Below are 26,749 nucleotides of genomic sequence, written 5' to 3'. Positions count from 1 at the left end.
ATTAGCCAGACCCCCCTTCCTCACCTCCTGCCAATTACACAAGAAAATGTTTGGTCAGGGAGGGAAAAGGCCAGACTCCCACCACTGTAAATCTGACACCCCCTCACTCCTCCAACCGTGACACCAACAGCAGCTACGCTTCAAATGAGTGAAATTGAAGCGCCGCACCACTTTGAAGAAGAGCCGCATTTTCAGCCTGACAATCTCCGAGGTGTCCGAGACACGCAACCAAAGCACTGATAACACACAGGGAGCTGAGAGCGAGAGGAGTACCCAGCAAGCATCATTTCCAACTGCGTACGACCACTGGACTGGCAGTAAAGTGTAAGAGCAGCCAAATAGTTTTATGTATGAATGCCTGAATCATTCATTCAGATATGTGGGAGACTTGTTTGCAGCAAAATGCAGATTCACAATTTGAAAATAGTCTGATCCCGAAGCCCCGGAGCAGGAAAATGACCTGGATTTTAACTCTGGATGATGTAATAACAGGAAATGTAAAATAAAATGAGTCTATTCTATAGAGCAACACAGCACATGTGTTTGTCTCTGATATCATCAACATGAAGTCCACTATTCTCACATTTAATCATTTGACATCTTCGGCGCTTTGTTTCACTCTTGTTGAAAATTTTACAATTTTAAATGTATTACATATTGTGGTTTTACATGTTAATATGTCTCAGTAAAATAAAACTGAAATCACATTTGCATTTTGTGGACTCCTCTAACCACGTCGCTGTGTTGTCAGCCGTGTGACCGCACACTGCTGAGAGAACTGGTTGGATTTTAAAATGTCTTATTTAGCTGAACTCTATCAGTCCGGACAGGAAGGAAGAACAGTTTATTTAAAATCACCGAATTGAGTCTTAACGTGAAACACAGCAATAGTCCAACAGTGGAATATTTACAACGCTGTGTGAACTGTTCTGGGCCTGTAATATTAGATAAGAATGCAAAGCAGCTGAGTGGAGGATTAACCTACAGAGTGAACTGCATGAACACTGTTTTCTGTCTGAACTGAGTGACTAGCGCACTGATGGACGGCTGAATGAAAGTCACAGGACATAAAATGAGGCGTTAAATAAGAGTTTGGAGGCAGAGCCGGGTCCCGAGGATCCTGGCGTTTGTCTCCCTTCCACTGATCACCAAATGGAAGTCATATTTCCAACTCTGGTGTCAGACTGACTGCAGCTGTAACCTCCTCCTGCTCCGACCACGTGATGGTGGGAGTGTGCGGACGTTCAATTCCCCTCCAGAACTTCAGCTCAATTCTGCTGCTATAAAAAAAAAATCTAACTTTTAGATTGCAGCAGATACTTGCAGAGGTGCTGCATGGCTCTGGCACAGTGAGGACTGACGTTCCCCCAGTGGAGAGGAGACTGAAGGAGCCGGAGGTCAGGCTGACAGAGAGCAAAGCAGGAGGTAAGAACAGAGACAGACCTCTAACACTGGTCCCAAACTACTCACCACTGGCTTCCTCATTCGAATGCTTTTTCTCTCCCTCTTAAAACTGCTGATTTTTGCACAGAGTCTGGTGCAGCTGAAGCCTGACAAAAATGAAAAGCAAAAGTACTTAATTTGGTCAAATGTGAGCATGAGAGGACTTTTTCTGCTTCACTGGTGCATGTTAAGATTTTAGTGAGCAAACAGACACATCTAACACACCTGCAGTGCCTCCACAGGCTGTGGCCTTGTGACCACAGGATGTGTGACACGCTTGGAAATAGCCATTTAAATATTCATCTCCTGGGCTGCCACATGCTCTGATATTATTAGAGCTGGGCGGTGTGAGGCCCATAATTCTCCCTAATGAGCAAATCGCTGAATCTACCAGATTTTACAAGCTCCAAATGAGTTTAGGCTTTATGATTGCGTTCTGGCTAATTAGACTGGTTGTCTAATTGGCTCTGACGGAATAAGAGCACTTATGGAGACAAACGCAGCCACATCCCAGTGAAGGCTTGTGCACAGCTTCTGTGGTGTGGACAGACATCAGTGCTCTCAGCTAAACACACCCCAGGTGTTATTCTAGAGCCAATAGTCCGATCAGCGCGCACATTAAAGGTGCAATGTGAAAAATAATGAAAACCTGAGGAGAAATGGCTGATGGACGGAGCTCAGATGGCGGTGCAGAGGATGTTTACAGTGTTACTGAGGCAGGCTGAGTGTGTGTGTGTGTGTGTGTGTGTGTGTGTGTGTGTGTGAGAATAAAGCAGCCTCTCTCCATTTCTCAGCAGTTGGAGAAAGTCGTAGTAGAGCTATCACACACACACACACACACACACACACACACAGATGACAAACGGTGGCCGTTCATTCGCTCATGTCACCAACAGATATGAAGTCACACTGGCACCTGATTTATTGGCGCACTTTCACGCTTCATTTACTGCAAAACCACAAAACCACCATATTTCACCTGCAAACACAGCGGCCTCCGCCTCACACACACACACACACACACACACACACACACACACGGGCACCGTGCCACAGCCTGACCCGCTGTCAGGACTTTCTTGAATATTATTTCCCAGAGGTTTCGCGCTCAGGCTGGAGAGGCTGGAGAGGCTGGAGAGGCTCTGAGGGAGCCAGAGACGCATGAACGCATCCAAACGAGCCTTCACTGCGAAAACACTGCGTTTACACAATGTTTCAACAAACCTCCAATTTACAAGGCTTTTCTTTCTCTAAATGAAGCCATCTTTTATTAGTTAGGGTCATATTTATCCCCGCTGTTAGACAAAAATAATACTTTTAGCTTCCTTTGTTGCGGTTCTTCAAAGTTTCCCTGTAAATGAGTTCTGAGTCCAACCGTAAAACTCCAAGACCAACAAGTGATCCAATAAAGAGCTTGAATCCAGGATGAACGGTGAATGTACAGGGTACCAAGTAAACACCACACAGCACCCAGGGAGGGCGAGAAACCCGAAAACTGGCCCATTAAAACCTGCTGCACGGGAACTACACGGAGCCATTTTTATAAAAGACTCCTTTGGAAATGAATAATTAATATTTAATAATTTTTACCGCTGCTCCTTGTTCCTGCATTTTACTCTGTAAACCTACTAAACTGATCCTTTAGGGCGCTGTGTGGACGGACAGGGGAACTATTTCTTTAGGCGGATTACAGACCGTTTTTGATATATAGTATAGGTTGTTGGTGTATTATATATATATATTATAAATATAAACTATATATGTTTTATATATAAATATATATATACTCATATATATAACTATATATAAATATATATGTATGTGTGTGCGTGCGTATATATATATATATATATATACACACACACACACACATAGGTTTATATATATATATATTTAAACTTATATATGTGTGTGAGTATATATATATTTATATACATAACACATATGTTATACACACACGCACACACACATATATGTGTGTGTGTGTATATATATATGCATATACACACACACACACACACACACACACACACACACACACACACACACACATATATATATGTATATATGTATCTGGTCAGGCAACACCCCGTTTTGGGGGTAAATCATTCCTGAAAAAATACCCTAATTATTGAGGTGGGGGGGGCAGTCACAGCCTTGTCTTCTTGGTGAGGACGGCTCTGTTATTCAGGTGTGATGTCCCCCCCCCCCTGTAATAACTGCTGTCGGTGGTTCTATCTGTGGAGCCACAGCTGTGCTTCCCTCTAACGCGGAGTGTCAGCATCAGTCCAGGTGAGCCGGGGGCTCCCTGAGGTGTCCTCCAGCCCGCTGACCTGTCGGACTGATGTGCACACAATCACACTGTAATGTTCAAATAATGTCGGTCCCACAGAGGGAGGGGGGGGGGCATGGACGGTAAAGGTGCATGTTGTGCACCACAGTTAGATACTACATGCAGACGGTGGTGGGGGTGTTGGGGGTGTTGGTGTCCAGTGCCTGGATGTTACCGAGGCTCAGAGGAGGCTCTGTCCGCCTGGGAGGCTCTGCTCCCCCGCTGCAGCGTCAGGGCCGGCCCGGTCTCTCCCCCCGCTGCTGTCACACATCAGGGGGGCTGAGCGACTGCATGGAGGCAACGTGTTGCAATGTATGTGTGTGTGTGTGTGTGTGTGTGTGTGTGTGTGGGCGTTCGTGCGTGTGTGTATGTGATTCCAAGAAAACACCCCACTGAGGTCCCCCCCCCAGGGCTCAGAGGCGCGCTGCACAGGCGCAGAAGGCAGCTCGGTGCTGCAGAAGCTGAAGGGCACTAAGGCAGCAGAGCTGACCGGCGCAGAGACACTTCCCAGCGGACAGCCACGGTCCACAGTCCCGCGTGAGAGCAGGCGTTTTCACGGCCACGTGCAGCCTCCGTGGGAAGGGAAACACCCCGCTGTTCCAGGCTGGACACGGAGCCGCGCGCACAGGGATGGATTTAAGCAGATGATAGCTGAATGCATGAGGTACAGTAGAGACACGTCCGCTGCTGATCAGCTGCAGGATTAATTGATTATCTGCTGATTATCTGCGTGCTTGTAAACAGCTCTGTGTGGTCACAGACAGGCAGGCAGACAGACAGACAGGCAGACAGACAGACATCCCCTGTGAGGGACATCAGCTGCGATATTTAGACCAGCCAACTCCCCCGACTGCGGTCTGATGTGGGGGGGTTTGGATGTGACGGAGGTCCACAACTGTAGAACAACAAGCTGTTTTCAGATGGAGCTGGTTTGTCTTTTTTAAAACTCTGTTAATAAGCTGAGAAATAAATGATGACAGATGTTCTAATCTACAGGTGTAGGTTTATCCTGTGATTACGGCTACAACCATAAGAGCATGATCATATTTATTTAATATAATAATAATAATTATTATCATTATTATTATTTATTTGACATAATTCTAACTGTACTTTTCCACCATGTTGCTAAAATGTTGGCCTGCAGCTTGCTGCTGTTAGCAGCTGCAGATTGGAACGAATAAAAAAACTAATGATGGTGTGAATATTATTTATATTCACATATAATATATAAAAATGTGATTTTAAATTCATGGTGCTAATTACTGTACTTTTAAAATATTTTTCAAACATGGAGGGCGGTGTTGGGGGGCTAAAGGACACCACAGGTTATTATTCTGTGCCAGTGGCCTTCACACTTTCACACATAATCTCTCTAATATAATTCTATTATTCTGTCATTTTATGGGGATTTTCCAAATGCAGTTTTTTTCTTTGCGCTGAGGAGGAATTAAAAACTTTAGAGAGGATGGAGGATCAGTGTTTTACCTGCCTGGGTCACCATCTAATAATTCGTAGTGTTTGTCGTTGATGAAGCTTCCTGTTGATGCTCAGGCCTTCTGCATGCATCAGAGCTGCAGACACAAAATGGCGGCAGATTGAAATTTATCACAGCAGTCTCAGTTAACACACACACATCAACAGCCAACACTGTTCATCACGGCTGCTCAGACACCACATTCACTGTGATGTTTTACGAGCAGATTCATTTAAAGAAACCTTTCCTACAGTACAAACATCAGGCACCAACCGGCCTCCCTGTGACCATCTGACACATTCAAATACATCTTAATGCACTGAAAGTACACGAGCTGCTCCCTAATGGCACAACACAACTTCTGTGCTCATTTATTTTCTTTTTTTTAACAGTGGTGACAGGTTTCAACATGGCACAGCGTACGGAGGAATACTTACCCTGAATAGTTTTCAGATTGAGTGTCCAGAGTGACAGAGACAGTCAGCGGTTCTGGTTAAACAGGCCCAGTTTCACACCGTCAAAAAAGGCACTGTGGCCATTTCCCTGTCGGCTCTTATCTTTATTAGCTTTCACAAATGTCTCCATCAGTTTACACTGGACTTTCATGGCTGAGAGAGCGGCCGCTCTGTGTTTACAGGCCGGAGGAGCTCTCAGGGGCACGAGAGGAGAGCAACAGGTTTTACTCAGACATGCAGGACTTTACGCAGTTTTTGCCTCAGATTGGTGGTAAAGATAAGTGAGAACACTATAAAGTTATAGGAGAGTGATAAGAAGCTGTGGTCAGTGTGAAACACAGAAGCTCAACCATGATGTGGAAGATGTGAAATTCATGCACGAGAAGAAAAGAGACGTGTTTAAAGCAGAAACGAGCGGGTTGTTAGTGTCCGGTGGTTCAGCACTAAGGAAACAGAAAGTCTGAGACGTGAAGCAGCAGGATGAGACGCAGACACAGCCGGGGGGGTTATGAAGCAGTGTGAATGACAATCTGCAGGTGGGACAGATGGGGCGGGGGGGGCTCACGATAATGACATGGATTAATACAGCCGCCATTTTTACTAGCAGCTCTGTGCTACTTTCACCAGGTCCGTTTAGTTTTAAACTGACTATAATCCCTGTCCTGCATGGGGGGAATTATTATTATTGAATTATTGGTAATGACTTGGTGTCAGTGTTTAATATTTCACACACTTCTTCATACCAGTTAGATGTATTTTTAAGCTTTGACCTCAGCGTGCTGTGATTTGCTGCTGCGGCTCTGAAGCAGAGTCTCTTCCACAAATCTGGAATAAACAGCGTGGCGTCTGTGCGGGCTGAGGGGATCATGGTCAGACGGGATCATGATGAGGTGCCGGCATTCTCCACATACTGGAGGAGACGGTGCAGCAAAGTGAAAAAATGTGCAGGATTTTGTGACCTCATGCTAAAAGGTCTGCATTCGTACGGCGTCTTTCTCAAAGCTCTTTAGCATCACATCCTCATTCACACATCATTCATTCAGGAGGAGAGTGTTCTTTCACACACACGCTGGGGTTCAGTGTCTTGCCCAAGGACACTTGAAGGGGATCGAACCACCGGCCTTCTGACGGCGGGACGACCCACTCTACCTCTGAGCCACAGCCGCCCCATCGTGTAATAATAATAATAATAATAATACATTTTATTTATAATGCACTTTACATTTGGAGGCACAAATCTCAAAGTACAAAATCGTGTCTAAGAGGAGCAGACAAATACAAAACTGCTGAACGGATATGAGAAGTTTGCCCCAGTGCATGATGGGATACAATGTCCACTATGAAAACAGCTTTTGACTTCAGCTGGACAAACGGATGCAAACTTTACAAGAGATGAAATTTAAATGGTGACGGTTTATCACCTCTGATTTTATATTGTGTTTGAATTTCCTGTGTTAACATTGATTATATCTAAAACGTGATCACTGATTGTGTATTATTCATATTTTTTTATCCTGTTAAATGAACCTTTTTAAATGATGACGTGCTGCAGAGTCGGGGGACAAATAGTGTGAACAGCAATATTTCAAAACTTCAAAACGTCAGTCAGACTGAACATGTGAACCTTGAGTTCAAGGTTTCCCTTCAAGTTCAACTGAACTCCTTTTTCACGTCGACATCCAATAATAAGTCACTCTAAATGCCACTGAAGTTTTTTTCCGCCGTCGTGCGACTTTGTCAGATTTTCTCACCGACAGCTTCTGGTGTCCCACCGAGCTCAAACACTCTCACTTTACCTTCAGAGGATCTTTAATTCTTCTTTTAATTCTTGGTCTATTAATGCAATTCAAGGAATTTATTTTCTGGCCCAAACACGTGCAGCTAACGGTGAGAAATGGCATTTTTAATTCTAGCAAACATGTCAGAGAGGGCAGTGAATTTATATACAACAATTAAATATTAGGTTTTTCAGTTTAAATTCAAAAGCCTGTTTTAAATGTGCCAGATGACGGCCACACGCTGCTGGGACGTTTTACCCCCACATTACTCACATTTCCATTTAAAACCTGGTCGACTCACCAACACTTATTCTTTAGAGGCTTCTTCTCACTGAGCAGGAGGGAAAAGTGTTCACACAACGATACAGTGAGTTAACAGTCTGAATGTGAGTGTGGTAAATAAAATACTGTGGATAAATCTGAAAAGGTGTTTTAACAAGGAGAAGGTATGAGGGAGCAGATCCAGAGTTCTAAATATTAAATTATGTAAAGATTGAAAAATTGAAAACGCAAAGAATTTAACAAAATAAAATTCATACATAATTAATATAATTATATTTAGGAAAAGGTCACTTTTACAGTCTTGATTATGGTGATGGTAATTTTGTCTGTATTATCAGTAAAGACTGCTCAGTACATTTGGGCAGCTTCACATTCACACTGCTGGTCCAAAGCTACAAGCAGCTCCTGTTTACGAGCCACGAGCAGAGCAACAGACCTGCAGCACGATGCCGGCTTCACACTGAACATAGTGTCTGATTCATATTATGGTCTACATTTTATCTGAAAAGTGTCACATGCCGGATCAGATGTGCCGTGGTTGTTTCTCTCTGCTTCCACAGCTCCTCACTGAGACGTCTGACAGCTGAGTATTTTTCTAATCCTGCAGAGATGCTGCAGGAGAAGCTTTCAGCTGTGACGGATGAATGTTTGAGCCGGGCCCAGACGGGCGGGGACGCGGATCTCCTTCCAGACCAGCCGCGACTGGGCCTGTCCACAGCTCCCACCATCCCCAGCTCCAGCGAGCCCAACCAGGTACCCACAGAGAGCCTGAGTCCACACACACACACACACACACACACACACACAGCTGCTCCTCGTGGCCGCTGAAATGTGGACGGAGCTTGAACCTAATTCAATGTTCATGCTGATTGGGATTTTTTAATAAAAATAAATCAAAACTTGTTTCCTCACAAGGTTCAGTGGACAAAGAAAGAGTGGAAACATCTGTTTACACTAAAGACTGAATTACACCAGCAGCACCTGAAGCCAGATTTTCACTGGTTGTACTTTGATTTCTATTAATTTAAAGCATCAAAACAAAAGAAACACTTCAATCAGAAATTAATTAAATTTGGAGTTTGGATTTTAACTTTGACGTGAGCTGCAGGTGATTTTATATGTTGTTCTGTGGCGTGTTATATTAAATGACCCAGTTTTCTGCTCTGTGGCAGAACATTGAGAACATCAAGGTGATTCTTCATGAGAGGGAGCTGTGGAAGAAGTTCCATGAGGCCGGCACAGAGATGATCATTACTAAAGCAGGCAGGTTAGTAAAGCAGCAAACACACCTTCTGATCACAGTTCAAGGTGGAGAGGTGTTCATTATTTTCAGGTTAAGAATGGGTGGTTATGGATATTCTTTATTTAACCCCTGAATGGTGTTCAGCTCTGTGGGAGCCGCTTTCATTTTTTTATCAAGAGAAAAATGATACGATTAATTATTTTTCCAAACTCAGATGAGTCTGAGTTTGGAAAAATTATTAATCGTATCATTTTTCTTTTGATAAAGAACATAAAAACGGATGAAATCGGGTCCACAAACCCGAACACCATACGAGGGTTAAACATGTTTCTAAACCACCACCAAGAAGGGATTTTTTGCATTTTGTTTGAAAAATAGTGACAGAAATGTTGATGTGTGTTTTTAACTCGTGAATTAATTCCATTATTATAAATGAGCTTAATAATCAGTGCTGGAAATATTCAGATCTTTCAGATTTAACTAAAAAAAGCAGCACCACACCGTAAAAATACTCTGTAGAAATAAAAGCATGTGCAACAAAATTTATCTGAAGTATGGAAAAAGTCAAACTATTTGTTTTGCACACTGTTCCATCATTGTGTATTTCTATCAGTATGATTTTACTGATGATGATTTAACACGTGGGGAGCACTTTAATGTTGGAGCAGGACAAAGCAGGGCTCATTTTAATGCACTTGAATCGATGTACTTGTTACTTTCCACAGCTGCTCGTGATGAATCGTTAGATATTTCACACACCGCACAAAGTGGCTACAAATAAAAACATGCTCCAACACCGGAGTTTCACTGATGTCGTGGCTGGAAAAGAAAGAAAACAATTTCACTGGATTTTCACCAAGATTTCAACAGAAACTTGGAAACCGCTGCATGTTGTTAGTCACATAATAAATTAGAAGTTACTCACATTCTTCAGTGCAAAAAAAATTAAAGTAGTGGTTTGTGATTACAGAGGACCTGATATTCCAGTGATGGATTCATTACTCAAAATGAGAATCTTAGCTTTCTGTGACCATCTGTTTAGGCAGCTAATAGTAACAGATAGCAGTTATAACTTTGTCTTTCAGGAAGAGACAGAGAGTTCCTGCAGCACCGACTACATAATTGAAAACACAAATGACTGCTCAACTTGTTGGATTTAATGCGACCTGAGGATTAGATAGTGAGGCCTTTGGACATTAACCAGAGAATGAGTACACTCTCAAATCGACCTCCGCCTCTCATTCCTCATGGGATGTTTTTTTTTTTTTCAGTAAAAAAATGTAAAAGGTCACTGCATTTTTCCTTAATGCTGCACAACTGTAAGAGATGGGCTTTCCCTTGTCCAGCTGATGAAGTGGGCTCTGAATCCTTAAAGCCCTTTGAAGGGCTGTGCAGCGGTTCAGCTGCAGCTGTGCTGGGAAACCTGTCTGGGTTTACCTCCAGTCAGTCTGCAGCACACACTCTGAAGGTCACACAAACTGGCTTCACCCTCCAGAAGCAACAGCTCTGAAAATGAACTCTGAGCACTAAATGATATCAACACCAGACTGAATTATTCAAGTGTGTTATGAATAGTGCATGCAGAGCTACTCACTGTGTGAACATGGCAGACGACACTGGATCACACTGAAATCTGTTGCAGCAATGAGAACGTTGTAGCAGCCCAATAAAACACAACATAACTTTGCATTAAACACAATGTGTGAGCAGGGAAATCACAACGTCCTGTACGTGTGAACACCTTTCAGATGAAAATGTAGAAAAACTGATCATGTGAACCAGGCTCAGGTTATCCCGCAGTAATGAAACCACTGATACCTTCTAAAAGTCTGACTGGTTTAGCTAGTAATCAGAGCCAGATGACAAATCATTAAACAACTGCTAAACAATTTAACAGACTTAGTTATATATTTTATAGCCTCACAAGCCAGCGCAGAAAAAAAAGGGAAAATATGACAATGACAGTACATGACAAGGGAGTCAGAAATGTGGCCATAGCCTTAAAATCTCAGAGCAAACAAGCCTGAGAGTCTGAGAGACTGTGCTCAGTCACATCAGTGTGCTAGTAGCACGGCACCATGCAGCGCTAGCATGCTGATGTATAGCAGTTATAATGTCTCAGACAAGCGTGTTGGCACATTACCATTTGATAATTAGCAGTAAACACAAAGCTAAGGCTGATGGGAATGGCATCAGTTTGGTAAGTGTTTGGACATAATCCAAGATATTACATTCATACAAATATGAAGCTTATGGTGACGCTAGAGGAAAAGTCAGGGGATCATTTTCACTCATCCTCTGATTACCATGAATGTCTGTACAAAAGATCACAACAATCTATTCAGTAGTGAGTGAGAGGTCTGAGTCTTGACCATGGCTGAACTTCACGAACAATAGGAACCAAATCAATGCTTGTGAGATGGCATTAAACTATTTTTTACATCTCGCAACATCATTCGTAGACCACATCCCATTTAAAGAATCTACCTAATTAACAGAGTTTTACATGTCTACAGAAACAGTATTGTCCCAAGGACTGAGCCCTGTGGAACGCCACATGAACTCAATGTAGCACGAGTTCAGACTGAATTTTTTTTTACAATGGACAGCAGTCAGACAATCCAAAGCAAGCATTTGTTTGGTATTTATGGAAAGTCTTTAGGATTACATCACTGAAAAGTCAGGTAACATGCCATTACACATTTCTCAGATTGGAAATGTCTCTCTTAGCAACAAACAGAACATTTTCATTTACATTCATGTCAACCATTGTTGGTGAGGCTGAGATTCCCTGGACAGAGAACTTTTGTTTGCACTTAGCTTTAGTTTAGATTTGTCTCGTCCTGTAAGTGGCAGGGACATTATATTATTATAATAGGGACATTTGGCACAACACCAAAACAGTCAGAGCAGTCTGTAGTCTGCTGAGCAGCCTTATCAGTAATCTTTGAAGACCTGCAATCTACCAAAGCATTAGTTTAATGTCGGCAAACAGGTGCTCATCAGCTAGCTGAAAAAGCACAATGGTTTCTTTGGGTGCACGTCTGCTGAGAGGCTGTATGAGCGAACCACCTGATATCCAAAGGCTGACTCTTCGGCAGGGCTGTATCCCAATTTGTTTCTTCTTTAATGACTGGCTTGACATCTTGAACATAAGTAGAGTTAGCGGGCGTCCAGCCACACAGAATGATGTCCCTTTGTGTCACATCCCGTATGATGTGTGATTGGTCAGTTTAAAGCAGCGTCTAGTGTAAACCTCAGCTCAGAGCCAACGAGCAGCAGAGCGGAGCGAGCAGCTCACACTGGGGCTGGTTTCTGTGCATCTGTCATTCCCTTTGCTCCTGATAACATTTGACTCAACAGCTAATCTTCGAAGACACGGCGATGCAACACCGCTGCTAGAGACAGATAATATATAATATATCATTCAGCTCTGTTGTTTCTGGCCTTTTTGGCTTGTGACCCTTTCAAATGAAGCAATGCCCATGTTCAGCCCCACACCAGAGGCTGGAATTCATTCTGAGCATTTTGTTTGGCAGAAGTCTGTCTTCATTCATATCGTGTCAATAACACTGGAGCTCAGCTTTGGATAGCACAGCGAAAGGATGAGAAAAGTCCAGTTGTCCCGTATGTTCCATGTGCAGCTGCAGCTACCAAGTACGATGTGTTACATTACATTACAAATTACATTCGAACCCAGAGTATAAAGACCACCAAGGAGGGAGAGTGTGAAGCAGGGTATCAAAGATAAAGATAAAGAAGTGCAAGGTGAAAGGTTAAGGGGAAGCGTGAAACGTGGGTGGAGCGATGGCCGGGGTGAAGTGAGGGGCTGAAATGCACGTTTTCACAGCCATGTCAAAATGTTAAATGTTACGTGTATCATTTTAAACATTAAATGATGAACTGACTGTCAGACTAAACTGCAGAGTCAGTTTTACTTTAGTTTAATGATGCTTTCAGCCGTGTCTGAACTTTGTGCATGTGGGATGTGTTGTGGGAGAGTTTATAAGTATTTGGACAGAAAGATTAATTCAAAAGCACAGCATCAAAGTCCCTAAGAAGCAGATTTCTAATAGATTAGACCCTGTGAGCACTGACAAATTCTTGATAATTAATGAGGTGTTCTGTTACACCCAGAGAAAAAGAAGATAAACAGCTGAGATCTTCACGACCACAGTTTGGTTCTATTAAAGACGGAGAAACTGGGCACAAGTGTGCACGTTTATTCGATATATTCAGGAAATATGTAGAAATGGGACGTTTTTATGTTCTTCATAACAAAGCGATGCAGCTAATAACACCCCAATCACACAGGATTCTACGGTAAATGACTTAAATAAAGTTCTTTATGGCTCCATGATGTCTTTGGGTGGAACCAGTCTAATGGCACATTGTGAGCGCATCACCGGGGGAAGAAGTTGTGGTTCCATGTCAGGGCAGACGGAGAGACTTTGGCCTCTGGTTCAAACATAATTAAAAGAATGGTGTTAAATCTGCGGTTATGATGCAGCTAACAATGGCGACACAACACTTCACTCTTTCCAGTCGTCATGGTAACAGCACACTTTCCTCCTTGTGGATTTTCCACATGCACGATGGTCACAAGTAACAAATGTCAGCGTGAGCGGTAGAAATATTTGTCAGTGTATTTAGACATGCACATTAGTTGTGGGCAACACACTAGTAAGTAATACTGGAGGGTGCTACAAACATGTATTTAAGGTTTTTGGTACACAACAGAATACGTCTGTACATGAAAGTCTGTGCAGAAGTAAATTAGACGCACAAGTCAACCTACTTTATCGACATACTTGTGACAGAGGGGGCCATGAAAAGAGCATCTGAACAGAGGGGTGTCCTGGTCTGAAAGGCCTTTGGGACCCAGTGTTGTAGCATGTGGGGGGGGGGGTCAGGATCAGCCAGTGCAGAGGTGACGGGGGAGGACGTACAGATGCAGAGCAGCCAGGCCGTCACGCAGGGGATCCCACATTTTCCCAACACTCGGAGATGAAACTTGCTCAGTCGGCTCGCAGGCAGCACCTAGCTGAGCCCAGGAGACTTGTTATTGTGAGTGTCACTGTCCAGGCGTAATCCTCCCTCTTCAAAGCACCCAGCGCAGCTCTTCCCTCACTCTCCCTCTTTGTACACAGCCCGTCAAGAGAGCAGCGGCCGCTTGATAAGAGGAATCCGGCGCCCACAATAGGCCGAGTCTACTAGGTTGTAGCGCTTCATCATCCGCCCCCCCCCTGCCCCCCAACGCTCCTTTTGATCTCGCCGTGGTACTGGAGATTCCCAGAGAGGGAATGGATCACTGGAGGGCCTAAACATGTGGGATTGTTAAGAGAAACAGCTGGCTGGGCACAGAAACACACACACACACCCTGACACTGATATCATACACACACTCTCCAACTTCCATTTCTCATGCTCCTCTTAAACTCACTCACTTAGTCACACCACCGTATGTGTACGTGTGCCTTCATGTTGTCTGCCTTTGAAGATCAGCGGTCCACAGTTGCAATTCCCGTGTTTCTGTATAGATGTTTTATTATTATTCTTATTTTATTATCAGGTGCAGCTCCACGACAAACCACGTTTCATCACGTGTGTCTCAGATTATTGACAGACAGTTTAACAGCAGGACTGCAGTGAGAACAGCTACTCAGACAAGGTGGCCAGGACAGATGAAAGCACAATGGATCTTGTTTTCCAATGTAAACACATGTTGCACTATAGTAAATTACCTGGAAATTTAACTGAGAAACAAAAAACAAGATTGTTCATCACACTGATGCAGAAATCCTGCTAATCCAATACTGTCATAAAGCTGAATAAGGAATAATTTGCATGCACATATTACAGGGATCACCACAACAGTGTAAATGATAAAGTTAAATTGTGAAACCGAGTCTTAGTATGAATGCTAAACTAGAAGACCCACCCCCCTTATAGATAGTGGGAACGGGGAAACTGTGTCCAACCATTTTTGTAACTTCCCGACACAGATAGTCCCAAAACCCTCCCCCTGTACTCTGTAACTGGTCGGGCGAGCGGAGGTGAGAAAGTAGGCAGGTTTTCTCAAGCTCTTGTTTCACACAAACTGTGTAACTACTGCTGTCTGTTTGTGAGCACAGACTGTCCAAAAGCCCGTATTCGTGTTGTACTGTCCCCCCCCGCGGGCTTCGGGTTCGGGCACATCGTACGACCCAGACTCAGACTCATTTCCACAGTTGAAGCACTCCACTTGGTCGTTGTGGCCATATCACACAAATGTGAGGGCCACATGTGTTGACACAGGCCTCCATCTGCTGCGTCTGAACGGTGTGAGTGGAGCCAGAGATGAGCAGAGGTCTGCTTTGAATGTTCCTCTAAGATTAACCCGTCTTTCGGTGAGGATGATACCAGGACTGATCTCTCCTCCTGATTGGATTTGAAGCCTGGGAGAGAGATTTAAATTACCTGCCCTCAATCCCCATCGTCTCGCTCTCTCTTACGTGAGGGAGTATTTACAGTAACATGATCAGATGGTGTCAGGCACTATGAGCCTTTGAAGAAAGGCATTTGCACCAATCGCAACAGCAAGTATGAATGCTAGCCCATCCTCCCAGAAAGCCTGCGTGGCTTTCATGTCCTCCAGTGTTTGAACACTCTGCCGTGAGCGGCACCCACAGATAAACTGCAGGCCTTTCTGACCGCAGCCTGTTGAGCAATGACAAGTCGACTATCTAAACTGTTGTCCGGTCTGGGGTGCCATTAAAAACCACTTAGGGCTTTATAAGGGGTGCAGAGCCCTTTGCGAAATTTCCTTTGGCGCAGATGGGATAAAAAAGTTTTTGGTTTCCCAGAAGAGGTCAGGAAAGGTAGCTCCCTTCATGTGTTTTATGGCCCTGAGTGCTATATTAGCATATTCTGTCTTTTAGTCTGGAGGCATTTAAAAGATGAAAGATAGAGCGTGTTCCCATACTTTTTATGGCCTCTCAGTATCACAAGTATGAGAGGATTTCAGTCCTTTCCCAAATAAATGCCTGCAAGGAGACAAATCATGACCAGGCCAGAACATGTACGATTTTGACAGTGAGGACAATGTCAAGACAAGGATCCTGGAGGGTGGGGTCGTCAGTGCAGGAGTAGGCTTTGTCCACTTAATGTGCAGCTAAAGGTAATTTTAGGTTTCAGAGAAGGCGTCTTCTCTCACAACTAGTCTCCCAGTCCCATGATCTCTATGGGACTTTGCTCATCCCAATCCCTTAAGAGCATCACTGAGCTGCATTCAGTGAGCTAATTGGATCTTAATCTGCACGATCCGCGACGATGCTACACTTATCCTACACACACAAGTGTTTTTAACAGCCAACACAATCCTCTCTTAACAGGACCATCAGTACAAAATACAGACCTGAAGTAAAAGCAGAATGAATAGGCAGTTCTTCTTTTTTCACTGGAAACTGACAATTATGTAGAAACACAAGTTCGGGTCAAACCTTTGCCTGTCGGATTTCAGTTGTTTTCTTGTGTTTTTGTGGAACTGTACAGAAGGTGCTTAAGCTGCCCCAACTAATCTAATTCTCTATTGTTGAATCAAGTATTGCCTTCATGTGAGCACAGACTAAGAGCATTTCTAACACTTTTCCATTACGCTCTTCAACAGGAGGATGTTTCCTAGCTACAAGGTAAAAGTCACCGGGATGAACCCCAAAACCAAATACATCCTACTTATTGACATCGTCCCTGCTGATGACCACCGCTACAAGTTCTGTGATAACAAGTGGTAAGTTTGCAAGTGCAAAGCCATGAATGCGTCTAGTTGGGGGTTGTTTCATGGCCTAGTACCACAGCCTCACCTGCTCTGGTAGCTGAGCTGCTGTTTGAGATTGTTGTGTAAGTAACACTACGGGCGTATGAGTGTTCTCTACTTGTGCTATGGATCAATTATGTTCACAAATTATTTTAAAATGTTATTTAGTACACGTCTGCATTGTTTAAGATAACAGCAGAAAAATTCAAATGCAAATACACACCCCCAACTCACACCACGAGCAAGGCTGAGTTACCAACTGGCCAAAAACAGCAACTATCTCGGGGCCCCAAAGTCCTCTGTACTGTCAGTGCAAGTTTGTTAGGGAACTTACAACACTGAAGTGTAACATCCACTGAGATGGCTGCATCATTACTGAGAGTAATGATGTGGCACTCAGTTGGAGAGTCGTCAAAATATAGTTTCAAGACATTCATTATTTTAATTTGTATTGTGCGCAATAAGGACCCAAGTGCAAATTTCTGCTCTGGGGCCTCCTAATATGTTAATCCAACCATGGCCGTGGCCTTTAGTCTGTAAACCCACAGGTCACCACAAAGGGCCAAACCATGACACTGATCTCTCCATGAGACAGACATGTAGAGATATTGGAAAAATAACATCCCTTTAAAAGAGGAAAATGATTCCTCGGATAACTCTTGCACAGCGCTTCCAAAGATTTCCTGTGAGATCCACACCTAATGATGATGGCCGACTGTTACTGCACATCATAATTGGCTCCTGACCGCAGGGCACAGGCAAGACGCTTGTCAAAGAGGAAAGAAGCTGCTGGACTGGGCTCAGTGTTTCTCCAGTTGACCCTCTATCTGGAGGCAATGACATTGCAGTTCTCCATCCATCAGTATGACACTAGAGCTGGCACGGCCACTCGTCCATGGGTGGACAAAAAGAGTTTGCCAGGAAAAGTTGAAAAGAACGCAGCAGAAAGAAGTGATTTCCTAGTGGTTTGTTTCTGAACTCACAGCATGGCCTGCAGTTGGTGGGCTCTGGTGTTCCTCAGCGACACCTTGGAGAAACATAATTAGTAATGATGTTTTAGCAGAGGCCACCTTCTTCCAGTCTGAGGGATTTAATACTGTGAGGTTTAGAGCGGTGCTGTGCCACGCCTCTATACAGCTACATTATGGTAAAGGAGCCCTGGTGTGTGTGGGGGCAGGAATAGACATGGCTGTTGGATGCCACTAGACATCATTACATTCCTTTTTCTTTTCTTTATCACAGCTTCTGCTTCTCTGTTTATAGGATGGTGGCTGGCAAAGCTGAGCCTGCAATGCCAGGCAGACTCTATGTGCACCCTGACTCCCCCGCCACAGGAGCTCACTGGATGAGGCAACTGGTGTCGTTTCAGAAGCTCAAGCTAACAAACAATCACCTGGACCCTTTCGGGCATGTGAGTACATGCAGAGAGTATTAGTACTTCCTTCCTAAGTCGAGACGTGCTCAAAGAAAGGTTGCTTTCACATGCTGTTTCATGCTTTCAATTTTACAAATTGAAATCAGTGGGTTGAATAATACTGTGTAGTTAATATGTTGACTGACTGACTGGAGTGGAGTTGCCACATCCCTCCAATACATCTGGTGCCTGTCATCTATGGACAAAATTACTTTCAGAAAACCCATGGATCGTGTACCCGAATGGTTCCAGCACACGTCACATGGTCACAACCGCCATGATTCCAGCTGGCGACCTTTGTTGCATGTCATACCCCTCACTTTCTCCTCCATTCCCCGTCTACCTCCTCACTGTTGCCGTCTAATGAGGGTAAAATACAGAAAAAGTCATCTAAAGAAAATCTGATCTGATCTGATGATGGCAGCAGATGAAAAAGTCGGAGGATCACCATCCCACAGTTGAGACTTTTCACTCTGAATCACTGAAATGCCGCCCTTCAGGTGGCGCTAGAGGATAGCCAGGAGATCACCATGGTGATTAGCATCGATCCTCTGTGAAACAATGTCTGATATTTCACTTGATAAGTGACCTGCTGGTGGCACTACGTGAAAAATCAGGGGATCACCAAAGTCATCAGGGTGAATCTTCTGGGCACCATGGATATCTGCCCAGAGCATTAACCCCTTTATGGCAATTCATCCAGTGGCTGTCAAGAGAATTTATCAAAAATCAGAAATATCAATCTAGAAAAGTGAGGGGTCACCAAAGTTAGTAGGGTTCATCCTCTGGGGACCGTACACGTCTGTAGAAAGTTTCACAACAATCCGTCCAACAGCTGGTGAAATATTTCAGTGTGGGCCAAATGGTGGGATGACCACAAGACCAGCAAAAGACAGAGTGAAGAAAAAGACCAAAGCAAATCAAGTCCTGTGTGTGTGCACATAATGAGGGAAGCATTGATGATCTGCCCCATAATATACAGTCCACAACCAAGATGTAATGTGGTAAACAGGGTTCTGCAGATGAAATCCCTGTAGAGCGATAAGAGCAAAGATAAACCATGTGTGAAAAAGTCATTGTGCTCCTAAGCCAGTTTCTGAAGCTCAGCGTTGCCTGTTGGGAGTATACCTCCAACACTCCAACATATCGCTGAAATGTAATGACATTCATTGTCAGAATCATCAAACTACTTGTGAAACATGCAGCTGATGTGAAAATGTAGTGCACCAAGAGCCAAATCATCAAGGTGTTTTTCACAGGCAGAGCTCTGAGAGAAGAATGAAAGACACTGAGAAGGCAGAGGCTGCAGAGGGAGGTGAAGAGTGTGACTGTGGCAGCGCTCCCCAGGGGGACTCTGGGATAGCTTGTCTGAAGCCATCCCATCAATGGGCGGGCTCATTAGGTTCATAACCTCTCAGATCAGTGGCGGGGCCTGCTGTCAGATTGAGTTGAGTGCCTGGCCAGTGATAAGGGCGAGTAATGAGGACAGAGCAAGTTTGAGGCCAGGCAGAACCCAGATGACGCCCAGACCAGGAGGTGTGTGGAAGGGCAGAGCTTCTCACAGTGGAGTGAAGGAACTCCCCTTCACTACTAATTATGCTCCTTACAGAATGTATAAGAAGGACTCATTTAACTCTTCTTCTTCACTGGCACCGCCCTGTATGTTCAGTAGAAATTAACAAGTTTTCCCTCATCAGGGATTCCTTTTCAAGCGCAGGCCTGTGTCTAATGAGTCTATATAGGAGAGGACACCATGGATGTGTTTATTCTGAACAGAGCTTACAGAGCATTAGGTTCTCACACTGCCTAGAGACGTCTATTTCCGAAGGTCCTTCAAATCCATGACCGTCATTCTATATCGCATCAAATGCTTCACCCACCATCGTTCTGCGCTAACGGACCTGCTCAGCATCAGCAGTACACTCTACCCTCTGTCTACTGATAGCAAACAGATGGTAGTGACCTGGGATGTATATTTGTCACTTAAAGCTGAGAGATGTTCAGAGGAACCTCAGCTTGAATGGCTCTGACATGTTTCACCCACGAGTGATGGAGAGTTATCACAGCAAACAGTCCAGAATCATTGATATCATTAGTAATGTACTACCGTCATGTACTACGGCCATTCAGCCCAGTAAACCTACGCAGATTCTGGCGTCACTGCCCTTTACGAGTTATGCCCATCACCACGCTTCAGTACCAGTGCAGGAAGGATCGTGTGTAAGAGTGTGAATGTTTGACTTTCATGTGAGATGCTGGAATTTGAGTCCTGTCACACATCTGAAACCGATCGTCACCATTTTATTAACCATAACCACAATTAGCCATAGCGTATTCACCACAACTACAATCTCTGCCTAGCCTTACGTACATGATAGTGGCCACGTGCAGAAAGAATTTTAACATTGGACATGATTTGTGATTTGGCAGAATATTACAATAACACTGACGTTCTCGTCTGGTTCGTGTTATTACATCTTCTTATTAGACTTTCAAGCACATGTCAGTGGAAGCAAATAATCGTACCTGAATGTTTTTTTTATCAGGGCAGATGAAAGCAAATATTTTCTTTAGCCGGTCACTGATCTGAGGAAGGTCTCCCTGATCGCTGCATTCAGTCACCCAAGAGTCTCCAGTATCACCCTCAGACTTCAGCCAGACAGCAGAGCAGCCAAAGGTCAACAGTGAGCCCCTGGTGAACCAGCCAATAGCTTATCTCTGTCTCCAGCCTGCCTCAGCAACAGGAGCATGTGAGCACGGGCCCATTCATTGTTCAACCGGAGCCCAGCTCCCCGTGCCCTGTTCAACCTTTGCCTCTCTTTGGAAGCCCCCTGGAGGACAAGGCTCCTCAGGAGAGTGTCTGGCAAATGAGGAGGGGAGCCAAGGTGCAGCGCTTGATGCTTATCGGCACTGACAGAGCTGGACTAGTGATGACCCTGCCCTACTGTTGCTAACGCTTCGCTGAGCACAGCGCTCGGCTGCCGACTGATGCTAGTGAGCCGACCTGCAGACACCCAAACAAACTAAACACTGAGCAGGCTCAACACATGCTACCTGCTACAATAACACATTTAAGAGTCCACATCAAGAGGGATGGAGATGAAAGATGCAGAGAAACTGTTCAATGACTAATTCTTAAACAACTTTCTACCAACTTTGCTCTTGAAAGGCTCAGTTTCGATAAGGAATGGATGGTAACAAGCATGGTACATACTGCACCGAGCTAAGTACTCGGCTGACTATCATACAAAGGCATAGAAACACTCACTACAAGTACTTTGACCTTATGGTGGGATTTTAAGTGTCTCAGACTGGTTCTGACTTCAGTGGGTGGTCAGAATCTTTTCTCGCATGTCCCAAATGCTTATAAAACTCCCACAATGCACTGTAAAAAGCAGTGCGCGTAGACCAGTCGCAATCTTTACCCTCACAGACTCACAGAATGCGATGCCCACATTATTATTGACTTCTATTGATATTCTGTTATGATGCTACGATGTGCACAGTTTAAAGCGCTGAGGATAAAAAGAAGTATCATAAAATGATGTGAGGCATCCGTGTTTATTTTTAGTCTTCTTAGGGAAGACACTGGGACCATTTTCATGCTACATACCATCATTATAAAGCATGAAATATCCACTAATCTACACAGTTTTATTATTTATGTTTTAAAGCAGCAAATAAGCAAGAAATGTATGTACTTAACTGTTCTAACAGGGAATAAACTGCTACAAAGTAAAATGATTTACAAAGACACAATCATTTATTAACGTGTACTATAAAACTGGCCCTTTTCATGGTCGATATTTTTCAGTGTTTTATCAGAAGGATAAAGGAACAGCAGCAGTAATGTTGTCTGCATTTTATTCTTTATTATATTATATATATATATTATTTAAGTGTTCTAGTTTCAGAGTCCTGTGATTATGCACACTCACTTTCTTGGTAGATTGACTGAGGAACCTAAATAGAATGGAGCCTTCATTCATTTTCTTAATTACCTGTACTTTACCTGCTATGACAAGCAAACACTGTCTGCTGAATATTAACTCTGTCTGACTTTTGAGTCGTTTGTTATTGACACTGTTCCTCACTCTTCAGTGCGAACAGGAAACGGAGGAGCCTCTGGTTGATGGACGTCCGTTGACAAATGTTATTATATTTATATTGTTTCCTGGTAGTATAAAATGGTTTCTTGTATAGTGACTGCACACATTAGAATAAAAGTCGTACTGTACAGTACAAGAAAACTGGGACACAGTTACGGCCAATTGGGAAAAGATGTTGTCACACTTGTACTTCTCCTGACCCTCAGCAGACCCCCCACAATACTGGAGACACAGCTGCAACTAATAGAAGTAATGACGGTTACATTTAGGTGGGCTAGTTAGCAAGCATTGACAATAATGCTGCCTATTGTCACTGCTGGCTCGTTAGCTAACCAGAGGAAATGGGTAAGCTTAACTTATACCCATTATGGATTTTACTAGCAGCAGCTGTGTTTTCCATTGAGGGACACTTCTGAGAAAAGAGTCCCTGGAGAAAGTGCTTTTATTGCTGTGCTCATGTGCACAATGTGTATAACATACAGATATTGCACAGTTAATTCTTCAAGCATTTTTTCATGACTTTTTACTCTATATAGCCTCCTATATTGATTGGACACTGTGCAGAGAGCAAGAACAACATCATGTGGAGTGTCCCGCCCTGTCGGGGCATACCACACTGTAGCTGCTCAGTGCTTCTTCTCTTATCTTCAGTACATTAGGTCGTCAGGGACGGTAACACTGTGGCTGTGTACTTGATGTTTATTTACCCTTTAAGTCCGTTGCTGGAGGTGAAAAACTAATGATGGAAAAAGTGGACTACTTTATACATGTGACAGTTTAAAATGAAACGTGTTGCCTTTCTTCCCCTTCCTAGATCATCCTGAACTCTATGCACAAATACCAGCCCAGGCTACACATAGTCAAAGCAGATGAAAACAATGCCTTTGGATCCAAGAACACTGCCTACTGCACCCATGTCTTTCATGAGACAGCCTTCATCTCTGTAACCTCTTATCAAAACCACAAGGTACAGCACCTTTCCACAATATGTATCATTCCACAGATCTGAAAGTAAAGTCAATACAAAAGTCATGGTTTTACAAATCTGAAAAATGATAGTGAGTGTTTCTAGGTGTAGACTGATGAACTTTAACTGGTGGGTTTATACGCAGCACACCTGTGGTTTGGTTTAGACCAAACAGACTGAGATCTTAAGAGAATCTAATTTTCCTAGATCACTCAGCTGAAGATAGAAAACAATCCCTTTGCCAAAGGATTCCGAGGAAGTGAAGAAGGAGATCTGCGCGTTTCCAGAATACAGGGGTATGTTTACACAGAAAAGAACCAGGAAATTAAAACCGATCCCATAGCACCATTTAGCACACCGAAAGTCTCTCATGAAGTGGCAAACTGATTCCTTTTCCCTTCTTTTATTGCTACTGATGTGTAGGAAAGAATATCCGGTGATTTCAAAGAACATGGTTCGCCAAAGGCTCATCTCCTCACATGGCCACCTAACAGGGAAGCTGGGAGCAGGAGTCCTCACAGGGCACCCTCAGGTCCTGTCCTCCTATCAGTATGAGACTGGGGTTCCTTTGTCCACCTCCGACCCCCAGGATCCTATCTCCAACCACTTTCCTCAGAGCAGAGATCCCAGCCTTCTGTACCACTGCTTCAAACACAGAGGTGAGTCCTCAGCCACTCTTCAGTCAGTCAGTCACTGTAGAGTCACACGGGACCATCACGTAATCTCTGGTTTCTAAGAAAACGTCATTAACTACATCACTTTGCAGATAACGCCCGACACCTGGAGCTCGGATGCAAGCGTCCATATCTGGAGACATCACCTGCCGTCTCGGAGGAGCACTACTTTCGCTCAGCCCCCTCTTATGAGTCGTCCTTACTGTCTCATCCGTACTGCGCCGAGGCAATCACCTCTAGAGAAGCTTGCATGTACGGCGGCATGGAGACAGAGCCGGGATCTGGGCCAGGGGACTCAGATGACCTGACCAACCCTTCACTAAATTGCAACATGTGGGCTACAATGCAGCCGTACCCTCGCTATAGCGTGGAGGGCGTCCCGTACCAGCCCTTCACCGCTCACTTCACCAACACTGCCCCCGTCACGCCTGTTGTACCGCACCCCACGCCATCCATGGCGTCACGACCACAGGCTGACTTGGGGGTCTACAACTCAGCCACGGTCCAGCGAGGCCTGCCCGTCATACCTCCTTCATCCTCCTCTTCATCCTGCTCTCCAGCTGTTCTGGGATCCAGAGATAGGTCAGGCCACCCACCTCTGTACCACAAGAAGCCGGGGTCACCACTCCGGCCCCACAGAGATTTCTCAGCCTACCCCACACAAAGCACGATATCCATCCGGGATCCATCCTATCAGTACCAAGTGGGGCTGAGCAGCGCAGGGACTCACTGGACCGACAGCTAATGTGGACCACTGGAGAAACCAGCTTTGTCCAACGTACAACTCTGACACTCACCAAGGTTCAAAACCTCACCGTGGGCTGCTGGTGACAATGATAATGAACTACAGCCGTGATCATTGCCTCAATTGCACACCAAAGCCATTTACATCCATGAATTCTCACTGAAGCACTATTACATACAACGGTGTGTGTGTGTGTGTGGTGGACAGTGGCTGACCTCCTCTTTACTTATGCAGATGTGTAGCATGTGTACCAGCCTGTGATCAGATATAGTGGATTTCTAACACTTTGAAGAGCGCTTCAACGGCTGTCAGAGAGAGCTGTGAGTTCAAGGGCACAAGAAGTGTTCAGTGGCAATGACGGTAATTTTTCTGACAATAACATAGATAAGGGAAAATCAACGATTGTTGTGCTTGCTCTTGAAGAGAATGAGAGGTGAAGACATGTAAACTATGAAACTATGAGTGAGGAACGAGGAACTACGATGGCCTCCCAGGGAAAACTGAGCACTGAGGATTTCATCCCTTCTTGCAGAGCTCCACTCAGATGAAGCATTTTCATGAAGTTTAACGAATGAGATCATTGTCATTATTCTGTATTTTTCTGATTGTCAACAAATCCAATGAAAAGACCAAAACCAACAGTGCATTAGTTCATCTCTCAATACTAAATTAGCTGGGCAGTAAGTATTTATAGGGAGCAAATGGAGTATTTGTTGTCAGTTCGAGTGCGTTGCTTCACTCACACAGCACACTCATCTCACTGCAACATATAACCAACGCACCCGTTTCATCATGGCGGTGTAAATGTAAGGACGGCGTCTGTAGGACTGACAGTGACTGTGCCACAGTGTCTCCCATGGATGTGACAGATCAATACATTGGTGGTTTGGGTCTTTTCGTGGGGTTTGTTGACAGTATGACAAACATTACAGGCCTGGCTGGGATGGGCAGGGGTCGATGTCCAAAAGTTATTACAGATTTGTAAAGTTATCACAGCCAAACTCTTTCCAGTCCTCACTATTCATATGTGCCAAAATGAGATTTGCTACAACTTGATGTGCAGGGTGGAAGTGCATTGAGTCCACTGCAAAGTGAGATTGATCATATCGGAATATATCGGAGAGAACTTTAAGTTCATTGTTCGTACGCTAAGAATCGTATGCAAAGGGACGTGAAATTAGCCGGCTGTATGTGACATTCTTCTCCTATGATGTACATAAGGAGCAATTAAATCAAATGGAAGGTGCACCAAAAGAGCACCCATCGTGAGACTTGCTGGTTTGTGGGTTTTATCCAAATACTTTCTACAGGTCTACGCTAGGTTCATGATACGAGCTCTCATCTGAAGAAAACATCATGTTTACTTAAGCCATTCTACTGTGGTCAGTCGTCAAAGCTTGGCTCCGAACTCATGACTCCAAACAATATGCTAGTGAAACGGGAAAGCAAAGAACTCTCAGGCAGAACCAGATGGGAGCTTAAAAAACTGTCGTTAAGCCATGGTGAGTACCGGAAAAGAGCGCTGCACACAAATCCCACTCCCAAATGACTAACTTGGAAAAATCTTTGCAAGACTGCAAATACAAAACAGCCTGAGCAGACATGGAGGCTGACAGAAAAGGCTCTCAGTAGCATCATAGCAGAGCTTGAACTTCCACTGACGAGCAAAGGCTATCTGTAGGATATGATGGTGTCCCTTCATTTCATGTTGTGAAATTTTTGCACACCTGATAAACATCTTCATGCCTCTAATTGTTTGCTAAATTATGTCCAAGAAATGAAATTACACTCACTTTAAATTTGATTTTTTTTCCCTGAGGCTCTGCATAATATTACATTTTCAAATTAAAGCCATTCTTTGGTGGTTTTATTATTGTTACGTCATTTGTGAGCTGTTTTTCTCATTACAGTCAAAACAAGCAGGTAGGTCTGACTGTGTTGATTTCACAGCCCTATGAATTACATTCATACTGAAGAACTCTGCAGCCGCTGTGTTCCATGTTCAGTGCCAGTGAGGATGTAGTGCCGTATGTTG

General features: G+C 44.1%; 1 protein-coding gene across 2 annotated transcripts; it reads left to right on the top strand.

The window, feature by feature from the left end:
• Nucleotides 1-1,344: 1,344 nt before the first annotated feature.
• tbx4 (T-box transcription factor 4) lies at nt 1,345-24,975 on the top strand. Of its 2 annotated transcripts, none has more exons than XM_070829425.1 (9): nt 1,345-1,425; nt 8,375-8,520; nt 8,940-9,034; nt 16,659-16,778; nt 18,069-18,216; nt 23,143-23,295; nt 23,503-23,591; nt 23,719-23,954; nt 24,062-24,975. In XM_070829425.1, exons 2-9 carry the CDS (start codon nt 8,377-8,379, stop codon nt 24,712-24,714), a joined length of 1,638 nt encoding a protein of 545 aa, XP_070685526.1. In that variant the 5' UTR covers nt 1,345-1,425; nt 8,375-8,376; the 3' UTR covers nt 24,715-24,975. The 2 variants fall into 2 exon arrangements, with proteins under 2 accessions (XP_070685526.1, XP_070685525.1); XM_070829424.1 differs by lacking the exon at nt 1,345-1,425 and adding an exon at nt 4,379-4,439.
• The last annotated feature ends 1,774 nt before the right edge of the window (nt 24,976-26,749 follow it).

This window comes from Pempheris klunzingeri, chromosome 4, assembly GCF_042242105.1.
Source record: "Pempheris klunzingeri isolate RE-2024b chromosome 4, fPemKlu1.hap1, whole genome shotgun sequence".
Taxonomy (NCBI): Eukaryota; Metazoa; Chordata; class Actinopteri; order Acropomatiformes; family Pempheridae; genus Pempheris; species Pempheris klunzingeri.
Note: the sequence above shows the minus strand (reverse complement) of the source record. Positions and strands in the feature narration are given on the sequence as shown.